Below are 12169 nucleotides of genomic sequence, written 5' to 3'. Positions count from 1 at the left end.
TGTGTGCATCCCGTCTGTGCGTCATGCTGTGTGTGTGTCCGTGTGCGTGCCCATGTGTGTCTGTGGCGTGTTGTGTGCATGTCCTATGTGTCCATATGCTGTGTTGTGTGTGCGTCCCCTGTGTGTCCATCTGTCATATTGTAGGTGTGTGTCCAGTGTGTCCCTGTGTCATGCTGTGCGTGTCCATGTGTGTCCCATGTGTCCATCTGTCATATCGTAGGTGTGTGTCCCTGTGTCATGTGCATGTCCCATGTGTGTCCGTGTGTTGTGTGTGTCCCGTGTGTCCATGTGTCATGCTGTGTGTGCATTCCCGTGTGTGTCCATGTGTGTCCCCTGTGTACCCGTCTGTCATACTGTAGGTGTATGCCCTGTGTGTTTGTGTCGTGCATGTCCCGTGTGTGCCTATATGCTATGTTGTGTGTGCGTCCCATGTGTGCCCGTGTGTGCTGTGCGCATCCCCTGGTGGGGGCTGGGACAGGTTCCAGAGTATGACGAAGGCCCAAGGCTGGTTTTTCCGGGCCCAGTGCAGACCTGTAACACAGCCCCTCCCGTGTCTCACATCTCCCAGATGTGCAGAGCTCCCCGGATCTGGGCAATGGACACACGGGCACAGGGAAATGCCTTCCTAGAAATATCCGCAGGCACCAGCTACAATTTAGCCGCAATTTTTTCCTCCTGGTGATGGGGGTTGCAGCCTGGGCCGGGTCTCTGGGCCCCAGTAAAGTGGGCCCTTCCCCCCCATGTGGGGGCCCTAAATATGAGTAAAGTCCCTGGCCAGCATCTCTGCGGGATGGCCCCTGAAGGTCTGGCTCTGCCTGCCTTGGCTAGCGCCTGGAGGCATGGGCGTGTGCTCGGAGCTGTGTGGTTTTGCATGTCTCTCATTTTGCCTGTCGGAGCCTGTGGCTCTGTCTGTCTGTCTGCCAGGTTCTGCCTGGCTGGGGGGGATGTGGAGGGCAGGAACCGGGGCCACTTGGGCGTCTCTGGCCTGCTCTGGGCTTTGTTCCCTCTGGTTTGGTGGGATTTCTCAGGCTGCGTCCCCCTATCTTCCCCCCACCGGGCTAAGCCCCTGTCCCCAGCTCCACCCCCAGCTGCCAGCTGCTCTGGGGATGAAACCCGCTTGGCTGGAAAGGAGGGAGGAGAATGGGGGGGCAGCTGGGCAGGGGCACAGACAGCTGGGGGTGCTGGAGTCCCAGCCCTCGAGTTCTGGTTGCCAACACCCCAGCCTGGCCAGTCAGGACAAGCTGGAAGTGGGTGGGGGTGGGGGAGGTTTTAGGGGGGCTCCCGCCAGCCGTTTCTTACCCCATTTCCTCCCTCAAAAATGGGACTTTTGTTATGGACGATCCTGGGAACAGCTGGGAAATCCATCACTCCTGGGGAGGAGGGATCGTAGGAAGAGGGGTGGAGACAGGGGATAGAAGGGTGTAGGAGGGGTGAGACAAAGGGAGCAGAGAAGAAAAGTTAGAAGAGAGAAGAAGTCTGCAGGGAGTGAGACAGACGGGGGGGGGGGGGGGATCTCAGACCTCACGGACAGTTTTCCCCCCCAGGATGGGGGGTCCCGGCCGCTGGGAGCAGGACTGAAGGAACCTCCTCCAATCGCCCCTCAACGCAGAGTGAGTACCTGGGGGTATCTGCAGACAGACAGACAGACGGGGGGTGTGGTGAGTGGCAATTGAAGAGGTGGGACCTGGGGGAGGGCTTGGGGGAGATTCAGGAGGTCGGAGGTTTGTGGATGCTGAGCCCCATGGGGGTGATCCCATTGAGGTTCTCTCGGTGGGGCGCCCCAGCCAAGGGCGTCTGTTTTCAGAGTGAGGGGATCTCGGGGGACGCCCCCTTAGGGCAGGGAGGTGCCCACTGAGGGGCTGGGGAGGAAGGAGCCCATTGCTGGGTGGTTGAGGGGTCCTTGATGCCCCCTCAATGATACAAGAACTAGGCACGCCTGGCTTACCCTGCCCTGAACAGGGGTCCCCTTGCCCCCAGTCCGGGTGAGATACACCCCTACCAGGGGCAGTGGAGCCTGGGTGGCCTCCCATGTGACCCCGTCCCCTCTCAGGCTGGGTGGAACTCAGATGATGAAGTCACCCAGATAAACATCTGGGGAGAGGTTTGTAAATTCCAGCTGTGGGGGCGGGGGCTCCTCTGCTGACACGGATGAGAGTGGATAAGCAGCTGCCAGCCCCAGCTTGCCCCCCATCTCCCCATGACCCCCCCTGCCGGTGGGGTCCCTGCCTGGGCTGTGGGGGTGGGCAGGGCAGGGCAGGGGACTGACCCTGGGCCAGTCTGGCTGGCTGCAGGGAGGGGGCCGGTCTGGGGCTGCGGTTCCCTAATGGGACCCAGATGTGGAAGGGAGGGGCCAAAATCCAGGGCCCGGAGCTAGCTGGTCAGAGCCATTGCCTGGGCACCAGCCGGCCGGGCCCCCTCCGCCCCGGCTGTCCCCCAAATGCCAGGAAGTCACCCTAGATTCCAAGCTCCCACCAACCCCGAACCCCCCCAACCTCTGCCTACAACCACCATGGGACCCAAATGCTGGGGGATGAAATGCAGCCAATTCTGCCCCGCTCCCTATAGCGTACGGCCCCATAGCACCCCATCCCCCTCCTTTTAGTGCAGCACCCCATAGCACCCCCACCTCACTCCCTGAAGCACAGTGCCCCATAGCACCCCATTCTGCTCCCTATAGCGCAGCGCCCCACCCCTCTTCCTGCCGTGCAGCGCCCCAGAGCACCCCCACTCCGCTCCCTATAGCGCAGCACCCCATAGCGCTGCCCCCTCGCCCTGCACTGGGGCAAGCATGGCGTGCGAGCGGATAGCACCCCCCTATGGGGTACAGCCACGGACCTAGCGGCCCGTCTGGAGCAGGAAGGCAGACTGGTCTCTGCTCTTCCTTTCCCTCACCCCTGGGCTCCCATCTGTGGGGGGAGGGCCCAGCTAATCCGCTGGGTTGGGCTGGCAGCTTAGCACGGGTTGGGGGTCGGGTGTCAGGGCGGCTGCGTCAGCCAGACAGGGGATCCCTCCACCAGCCTGGGACAGACACACGGCTCAAGGGCCGCTCCAGGCCTGAACCCGATCCAGCGTCTGCAGCCCCCACTCTGACCCTGATGAGAAGGAGGAAGCTGCACCGGCCACCATTGTCCAGTCACACCTGGGTCTGTCTCTGCGGGGCCGGCAGGGGCCTTCCTTCCTGCCGGGCTCAGGACGGGCCTGGACGAGTGGGACCCTGTCTCAGAGTATGGGGGCTGCGGGTCGGGAGTGAGGGGCACCGGCGGAGCTGGGGGAGCCCGGGGCGGGCTAGCAGGGGCTGCGGGTCGGGAGTGAGTGACACCGGCAGGGCTGTGCTGCAGAGGAAGCCCATGAAAATAGGCAGAGGGAGTGAGAGAGACAGAGCTGTCTGGCTGTCTGCCCCATCTGGGAAGTAGTCACATACTGTTTGGGAAGCTGAGCAGCATCTCTTGGAGCCCAGGCAAGGACAGACGGCTGCCCTCTCAATTGGCGCTGGCCCCATGCCCCAGTGGGGTGCTAGGTGGCGCTGTGCTGCAGGGGGGAGGGGCAGGAAGGGCTCTCCCCTGGCAGGGAGGGGTGACCCCGGTGGGGACACTGCCACACTCTTTCAGTTTTCTTTTGTCTCCCCACGTCATTTATTACGTCATTTATCACCCAGAGCCGGAGCCAGGCAGGCTGTGTGCACAGGAGGGAGCGGCTGGGGCCCTGGGGACAGGTGTGGGGGGGCAGGGCATGTGATATGGTAAATTTGTAGCTTGTGGGGGCAGGAGGGAGCCCGCGGGACAGTCAGATATTGGGTCTTTGCAGGGGCCAACCTATCTGGGATTATCAGTGGCAGAAGGTAAGAGATGGGCTAGGAGGGCTGTGGGTCAGGAGTGAGGGGCACCGGCAGAGCTCAGGGGGGCCAGGCCTGGGAACCAGAGGGAAGCGGAGCTGAGCAGCTCCTGGGGCCACGATTCTGGGGCCCAAATGTAGGTCCAGTCTCAGGACCAGGGGAAGATGCTACGGAGCCCAGGCAGGGGGCCAGGCAGGGAGCAAGGGGAGGTGACAGCACATTGGGCTATGGGGGAGGAAAGGGGAGGTCAGGATGGGATAAGGGGGAGGAGAGCAATGTTCAGGAGTTGAGGGAGGGGGTGGGAGGGCTGGGAGCCCGGATGCCTGGGTTCCACTGACCCCTCTGTCCCAGCAGGAAAATGAAGCTGCTGCCTGGCTGCCGCCGGCTCCAGGTTCTCGGGGCCGCCCTGGCCGTGTGCGTGACCATCAGTTTCACCATGCAGCTGCTGCGGGCACCCTTCCAGAGGAGGTGAGTCCCCTGGCTCCCGCTGGGTCACTGCGCCTCCCCTGATGCCCACACAGGGGAACCACCTATGGCCAGGGGGTGCTTCTCTGCAAGGTTTCCAGGAGCCAGCAACCCAGCTGGCCTGGGACCTGCGAACCCCCCTCTCCACTGCCATCCTTGCTGGGCCTTGGGAGAGTGGGACTGGCCTGCGTGGCCCTCATCACCTTCAGCTGGGTATTGAACCAGCGATTCTCATCCAGTCTCATGCTTCTGGGCTGCCTCTAAGAGGAAAAGAAATTGAGGGGAGTGGGCAAAGAGAGAGCATGAAAGGAGAGGGAACGTTGACCAAAGGTAGGAGGATAGGGAAATTGGGACATGGCAATTATGGCACCATCGGGAGCTCTTTAATGACCTGAAAATCAAAAAGGAACCCTACAAGAACTGGAAACACAGATGAACTCGGAGGAGAATGAAAGAACAGCACAAGCAGGCAGGGACAAATTCAGCCAGGCTGCAGCGCAAAACGAGTTACACCTCGCCCGGGCCAGAAAAGGCAGGACATTAGGAGCAAAAGAAAGACAAGGAAAGCGTAGGTCCACTACATAGCGGGGAAGGAGAGCTAATGACTCATGGCATCATGAAGGCTGAAGTGTTTACTGCTTGCCTTGCAGGTCACTGTGCTTGCAAATGGGGAATAAATTGCCTAGCAATGGCACCCAGAATGACAGAGATATAGATGCCAAGGTTACTCTCTAAGGTTTGTTTTGGTCAACGTTCCCCCCACACATATTCCAGCTCAAGTGCTGCCTGGTGACCCCACTTTGCAGGTAGTGACCAGAAGGTTTTAAACAGGAGGTTTATTGGGGAGAGGGAAGAGAAATGACAGGGTAAACATGACAATTCCTGCCACTACCCCAGGGCCTGAGGACAATCCCAACTGGAAAAGGTTAAGGGAAGGGCGACAAAGATGATCCAGAGTGTAGAATGCCTCCCACATGAGGAAAGACTAAACCACCTGGCACAGTTCAGTTCAGGAAAGAGATGGCTAAGGGGGAATATGCTAGAAGTCTATAAAATCATGAGTGGTATGCAAACAGTCACTAGAGAAGTGATATTTACCCCTTCACATAATACAAAAACCAGGGGTCGCCTGATGAAATGAATAGACAGGTTTAATACAAACAAGAAGTTTGTACAACTAGCCTGTGGAACTTACTGTTGGGATGTTGTGAAGGCCAAAAGGATAACTGGGTTCCAAAAAGAACTGGAGAAGTTCCTGGAGGACAGGACCCCATCAATCAATGGCTGTCACCCAAGATGGTCCCTGTTTTTAAATCAGTCAGCCCTTTATCCAATTCCAGACTAGGGAATGGCTCCACCTTACTATCGGCTGGATTACTCCACAGAGAATGTCACCACTCATCATGTATGTGTTGTTCGGCAACTCTGTCAACAGGAGCTTTGGCGACCATCAGCAGATGGCTGGCCATGGGATTCGGAGTCACTGCTAAATGACACTGAGCTGCACCTAGTTGACGAAATAAGCTCAGTTCTTCTGGCTTGACTGCGTAAGGTCAAGCCCCGCTGGGTATTACCTGTTTTTCCACCATGCGTATTATTTACATCTACTCCTTTACCATGGGTACCGGTTCTCTGCAATATTGCGCCATAGAGGCAAAGCTCATGATGAAACTGCGTGATATGCCACCTCTGCCCTTAATTAAAGACTTGTTTCACACACCACACAGTCGTCTGCTCTCACGGCACCTGTTATGGAAAAGTTTCCCAGGTGAGGGATGTACAGTATAGGATGCGTGATGAGCTTCACGGTCTGCAGAGAAAGTGACAAATAAATATCGTGTCTTGGACCCACTTGGCATCAATGCGGGTTTGATTTAGTGCGAAGACAATGGAGCCTTCTGAACCAGTTTCATACCGGACATGGAATTTGTGCTGTAGACCACTATGCCGATGTGGGCAGCCACAAACCATGCCTCATATTGCTAAGGCCTGGAAAATGACTCAGCTTCCTGGAGACACCGTGGCTTGGCTTGACCGGATTGCATATGCCAGATAATTAATCAATCAGTAAATAACCCAAGATGGTCAGGGATGCAAGCCCATGCTCTGCACATCCCTAATCCCTTCCCTGCCAGAAGCCAGCTGCTCTGCTCTGTACACTGCCCCCGAAGCTCTGGCATTCAGCTCTAACCTCACCGAGGGCCCCCTTCGCAGCGACCTGCTCAGCTGCTTGCGAAGTCCAAGGAGACCCGGGGGCCAAGCAGCTTAGATCATTCAGGGGTCTACTATCAACCCTGCCATAGCGACATTCAGCTGCGACACAGCAACCGAGTCCTGGGGTTCTTAGATGATGGAGACCGGCTCGGAGACCCTCCCCATTCAGGTGTTTTTCCTTCACTGCCAGCACAGCTCTCCACAGACTGAGCTGCTGCTGCTTCCACTTTACACCAGCTCCATCATTCCACTGTGGCCGCTCCGCTCCGAGTTCAAACTCACTTGTTCCAGTTGTTCTCCGCTGCATCGATCTTGCCGCATGCCGTAACAACCAGCATCTGCTCAGCTCCCTTACAAACACGCCGGGGAAGGAAAAGGCACAGAAAAGCGCTACCAGCTGCCAGCTCAGATAACCTGTATGAACTCTTTCCTTTCCAGTACGGTTCACTCCAGGGCCCCTTACCCAAACTTCAGTCACACTCAGGGTGACACTGACATCCGTCATCATCCAGGCCAGGGATCTCCCAGCTATAGCCTCGAGTAGAAAAGATTCCCGGCATCCTCAGAGCATCCGCAGTGAATGTGCACCCAAGGTACCGGTGGGAACAGTTACCCCTTCTCTGCTAGGCTTTGGCCGTGGGGCTTCACAAGGGGAAGGAACGCCAGCCGAGCTAGGGAGAGAAGAGCCTAAAGACCATGTAGATATGCTGGATGTATTCGAGTTGAAAGGGCCTAATGCAATTCAGCCTAGGCTACTTCAGGAGCTAGCTGGTGCCATCTCGGACCCGTTAGCGATGATCTCTGGGACTCCTGGAGGATGGGGAGGTGTCCCAGAGGGCTGGAGAGGGGCAAAGATGGCACTTGGGAACACAGAGGACCCAGGGGACGACAGACGGGTCTGCCTCTCTTGGATCCCCAGGAAGATAGCAGAACAAAGTATTAAACAATCCATTGGTGAGCACCTGGAGGCTAACGAGCTATAAGGAATAGCCAGTATGGATTTGTCAAGACCAAATCAGCCAATGCAGTGTAATTTCCTTCTTTCAGAGGGTTACTGGCCTAGCAGCAGATGTGATAGATCTTGATTTTAGTCAGCCCCACATGACATTCTCATAAGCCAACTAGGGAAATGCAGTGTAAATGAAACTGCTGGAAGATGGGTGCATAACCGGTTGAAAGAACAGCCTCAAAGAGTAGTTATCAATGATTCGCTGGGGGAACATAATTAGCAGGGTCCCAAAGGAGACAGATATCAGTCAGTATTTTCATTAATGGTTTGGATAACTCAGTGGAGAGGATGCTTATAAAATCTGCAGCTGATCCAAGCTGGAAGGGGTTGCAAGCACTTTGGAAGACAGGATCAGAGTTCAAAGTGATTTCGTCAAATTGGAGAATTGGTCTGAAATGCCTCAGATGAAATTCAATCAAGACAAATGCAAAGCACTACACTTAGGAAGCAAAAACCAAAAGCACAATTACAAACTGGGGAATAAGAGGCTAAAGGCGGCAGTTCTGGTGAAAAGGATCTGGGGTAAGATGGGATCACAGACTGAATACGAGCGAACAAGGGGGCACAGTTGTTAAAAGGGCTAATCTCATTCCAAGGTATATTAGCAGGAGGGTCACGTGTAAGATGCAGGAGGTGATTGTCCTGCTCTGTTTGTCCCTGCTGAGGCATCAGCTGGGGGACTGGGCCAATTCTGGGCCCCGCGCTTTAGGAAAGATGAGGACAGACTGAAGAGAGCCCAGATGATCAACGGTTTAAAAAACCCGACCTGGGAGGAGAGGTCAAAATGACTGGCCGTGTTTAGTGTGGAGGAAAGAGCTTGAGGGGGAATCTTGAGTCTTCAAATCTGGGAAGGGCTGTTACAAAAGGACAGGGCTCAGTTGCTCTCCAGGGCCGTTGGGGCAGGACACGGAGCAATGGGCTGACCCTCCAACAGGGGAGAGCTGGGTTGGATGTTAGGGAACACTGTCTAGCTGTTTAGGGAGGGTTCGCGGGAGGGTTTTAAGAACCGGTCAGACAAACCCCATCAGGGCTGGGCTGGGTTTCCTGGCCCTGCCTCAGCACGGGGGCTGCATGAGGTGACCCCTGGAGGTCCCCTGCAGCATGACGTCTCTAGGATTCGATGATCTTGCAGGAGTCAGGCAGAGTCTTTTCTCCAATGCACCATCTGGGTTTTTTTCCCCATCCTCCTCTGAAGCATCAGAGCTCAGCTGGGCCGGAGGGGCCGGTGCTGTGAGCTGGTCCACAGGATGCTCTGGCTGGCTGGCAGGGCTGGCTCACACCCACAGGGTCACTGGGACAAGGAAGAAATTGCCGGGCACAGATCAGCAGGGACCCTAGTGGGTAGGTCACCCTCTGCAGCATGGGGTGCCTGCTGGATCACCTGGGTCCCACTCACCGGCCCGATTCCCTGCCACCACTGGGGCTATAGAGGGGTCAGGCTGGGCCGTCGCATGGCCCCTTCTGGCCTTGGAAGCTATGAAGCTATCTGTGCCCTGGGGTCAGGGAAGGGAAGGGGGTTGTGAGGGGCTCTCTGAGCCCCTAAGGTTTGGATGGGGCAGTGAGCCCTGGGAGGGGAATCCCCCATGGTTGGGGGTCAGGAGCTGCAGGGGAGGGGGATGAATCCCCCATGGTTGGGGGTCGGGACTGTGAGCCCTGCGGGGGGGAATCCCCCACGGTTGGGGCTCAGGGGAGTCTCTCTTCATCTCTCACCTCTCCCCTCTGTTCCAGGGGCTACCCGGACCAGCTGCCCCACCTGTGGTCGCTCCCCTGGGGTGCTGGTGAGGAGGGGGACACCCCTAGCCCGGACCCCCCCAGCCCCTCGCCCTGCCAGCCCCGACGCCACATTGTTTTCCTGAAGACGCACAAGACAGGCAGCAGCAGCATCGTGAACCTGCTGCACCGATTTGGGGAGACGCAGGGCTTGCGCTTCGCCCTGCCCCCCCGCTACCAGTTTGGCTACCCCAACCCCTTCCGTGCCTGGCGGGTCAAGGGCTACCAGCCGGGGGGGCCCCCCTTCGACATCCTCTGCCACCACATGCGCTTCAACCTGCCCGAGGTGAGGCCGGGGGCTGGGGGAAGCTGGGAGGGGGTGTGGGGAGAGCTTGGGGGGGGGGACTCTGGAGGAAGGATTTGGGGGTACCCTGCCTGTGCCCCACTCTCCTGCCTGCTCCGCTCCCCCAGGTGCAGAAAGTGGTGCCCCCTGACAGCTTCTACTTCTCCATTGTGCGGGATCCAGGGGCGCTCGCTGAATCTGCCTTCTCCTACTACCGGGAGGTGGCGCCCGCCTTCCGCCGGGTGGGGTCGCTGGCCCAGTTCCTGGAGGCGCCCAACCGCTTCTACGACCCAGCCGAACGGGGCAACCACTACGCCCGCAATCTGCAATGGTTTGACTTTGGGCTGGCGCCACCGGCACAACCAGGCCCCAAGGCCGTGCGAGCAGCATTGGCCTGGCTGGACGAGACCTTCCCGCTAGTGCTGCTGATGGAGCACTTCGATGAGTCACTGGTGCTACTGCGGGAGGCGCTGTGCTGGGCGGAAGAGGACATGGACCTCTTTCAGCACAATGGGCGCAGCCCCAAGACAGTGCACCCCCTCGCGCCTGACCAGGCCGCCCGCCTGCGGGCCTGGAACGCCCTGGACTGGCAGCTCTACACCCACTTCAACCGCAGCTTCTGGCGCCGCGTGGAAGCCTTCGGGCTGAGCCGGCTGCGAGCTGAGGTGGCGCGGCTGCGGGAACGGCGCCAGGCACTGGCTGAGCGCTGCCTGCAGGGTGGGGGTCCCATGGAGGCAGCCAGTATCACTGATGAGCGCATCCGCCCCTTCCAGTTTGGCCAGGTGCAGATCCTGGGCTACACGCTGCGGCTGGGACTGGGGCCCACCGACCAGCAACTCTGCACCCGCCTGGTCACCCCCGAACTGCAGTACAAGGACATTCTGGACGCCAGGCAGTTCGGGGGCAACGGCTCAATGGCCACCCACAGAGGAGGGGGCAAGTAGCTGGGGGGCCAGTGCGCTCCACCTTCTGTCCCTAGTGCGGACCCCCCCTGCATCTGGCACCCTGAATCAGACAGATGGGGGGAATGGGGCACGTATCCCCTGAAGACCCTAGGTATCGGGTCCCCTGGCACAGACAGACAGGGGGTCGAATGGTGGACAGAACCCACTGGGATCCCCCAATGTCTCAGCTCCTGGTATCGACAGACGGGGTATATGAGGTACAATGCTCCCCCCAACTAACCACTACTCCTCACTCCCCCTGGGAGACAAGACCCTCCATATGGGTGGCATTGCTGATGCTTCTTGAGTCTGGCCCCCTTGCGGTCTCCAGAACGAGGAGCCAGGTACATCAAGGAAGGTTCACACCCTGAATCTCATCACCTCTCAAAGCTGTGCTAGCCGTGGGCTCCCTGCCCCAGCTCTGCCGGTGTGACCCACAGCCCCTGCTAGCCCAGCCCTGGGCTCCCCAACCCCCCACAGCTCTGCCAGTGCCCCTCACTCTTTAACTACAACCATCAAGTTCAACAGTCATACTTCTCCTTCCCATTGGGTGAGGGTTTTGGGGCTGCAGCTGCCAGCCAGGACTGGGGCCCACTGGGTTGGTCCAAGGCCCCCCCGAGCCACCCCCCATCTCCGAACTCCATCCGCACAATATTTATTCTATTATCACTGGCCTGTAGCTGGGAAGGGTCTGTACTGTGGGGGTACCGTGCCCCCCTCCCTCTGGGTCATTAAATTCCCAGCTCAAGGGTTCCTGATTTTGTCAGTTTGTTTCCTTTTATAAAAATTTAAATCAGAAAACCCAGATTATAGCAGATTATGAATAACAAATACAAATCCAGAGAGGTGCAGAGAGTGAATGGGCCGTGGGGAGTGGGGAAAGGTATAAAAGGTGACGGGGGGGGAGGGGGGGGATAAAGTAGGAGTCTGTTTGAGAAAGGGATTTAGAGGAGTGGGGGGATGGACAGTGGGAGATTTTCCCCTCCCCAATCTAGCAGCACATACACCCTATGCCCCTGTCCCTCCCACACCCTGGCAGCATAGACGCTCCCTGCCCTGTTGTGAATAGAAGCCCCCATCCTACAGCAGTAAGGGCACTGTGACTGGCCAGGACCTGAGTGGGGTTCGAAGCAGACCAGGGGCAAACTCTCAGAGGCAGTTCTCCCTTTCCCCGGAGCAGGGGCCCCCATAGGACACCAGGAGAGGAGTGGGGTGGGGTAACACCCCTAATGGTTACAGGATGAAGCTTGTCCATCTGTACAGTCAAACATCCTTTGAGCAATTTAGGAAGTCCCGCCCCCTCAGAAGTTCCAAGGAGCTGAATTAGCCTTCTTACCTGTCCATCATTCCCTTAGCAGTGCCCTGGCATAGGAGGAAGTCCCACCTCCTCAGGGTCTTCCTGGGTTGGGGTTGGCCCCGAACCTCATCCCTCAGGTCTTTGGGAAGGCGGCCAGGGTCGGAAGTCCTACCCCTGGCACTGTCCCTCACCCCTGGCTTTGGGGGCAATCCAGGAAGTCCAGCCCCCTCATGGCATCCCAGGAGCCAATTGGTCTCTGGCCCTGTCTGTCATTTTCAGACAGCAGCAATCAGTCCTCCTCAGCACCGCCCGGAGCAGGGATTGGCCCTCGGCTCCACCCGTCACAGCCTGCCTC

General features: G+C 58.1%; 1 protein-coding gene across 1 annotated transcript; it reads left to right on the top strand.

The window, feature by feature from the left end:
* The first annotated feature begins 1482 nt into the window (after positions 1–1482).
* Positions 1483–11157, top strand: GAL3ST4 (galactose-3-O-sulfotransferase 4). The gene is made up of 4 exons (XM_067556676.1): positions 1483–1610; positions 4187–4300; positions 9249–9576; positions 9702–11157. Exons 2-4 carry the CDS (start codon positions 4191–4193, stop codon positions 10515–10517), a joined length of 1254 nt encoding a protein of 417 aa, XP_067412777.1. The 5' UTR covers positions 1483–1610; positions 4187–4190; the 3' UTR covers positions 10518–11157.
* Positions 11158–12169: the final 1012 nt, after the last annotated feature.

The sequence above is a fragment of the Emydura macquarii genome, unplaced genomic scaffold (assembly GCF_026122565.2).
Source record: "Emydura macquarii macquarii isolate MOO-44397 ecotype Brisbane River unplaced genomic scaffold, CSIRO-AGI_Emac_v2 contig_306, whole genome shotgun sequence".
Taxonomy (NCBI): Eukaryota; Metazoa; Chordata; order Testudines; family Chelidae; genus Emydura; species Emydura macquarii.
This window is presented reverse-complemented; position numbering and strand designations above follow the sequence as displayed.

Coding starts and splice junctions, on each gene's coding strand:
- GAL3ST4 (XM_067556676.1), top strand. CDS start 4,191: ATGAAGCTGCTGCCTGGCTGCCGCCGGCTCCAGGTTCTCGGGGCCGCC. Junction 4,301..9,248: donor CGGGCACCCTTCCAGAGGAG/GTGAGTCCCCTG, acceptor CCTCTGTTCCAG/GGGCTACCCGGACCAGCTGC. Junction 9,577..9,701: donor TGCGCTTCAACCTGCCCGAG/GTGAGGCCGGGG, acceptor CCGCTCCCCCAG/GTGCAGAAAGTGGTGCCCCC.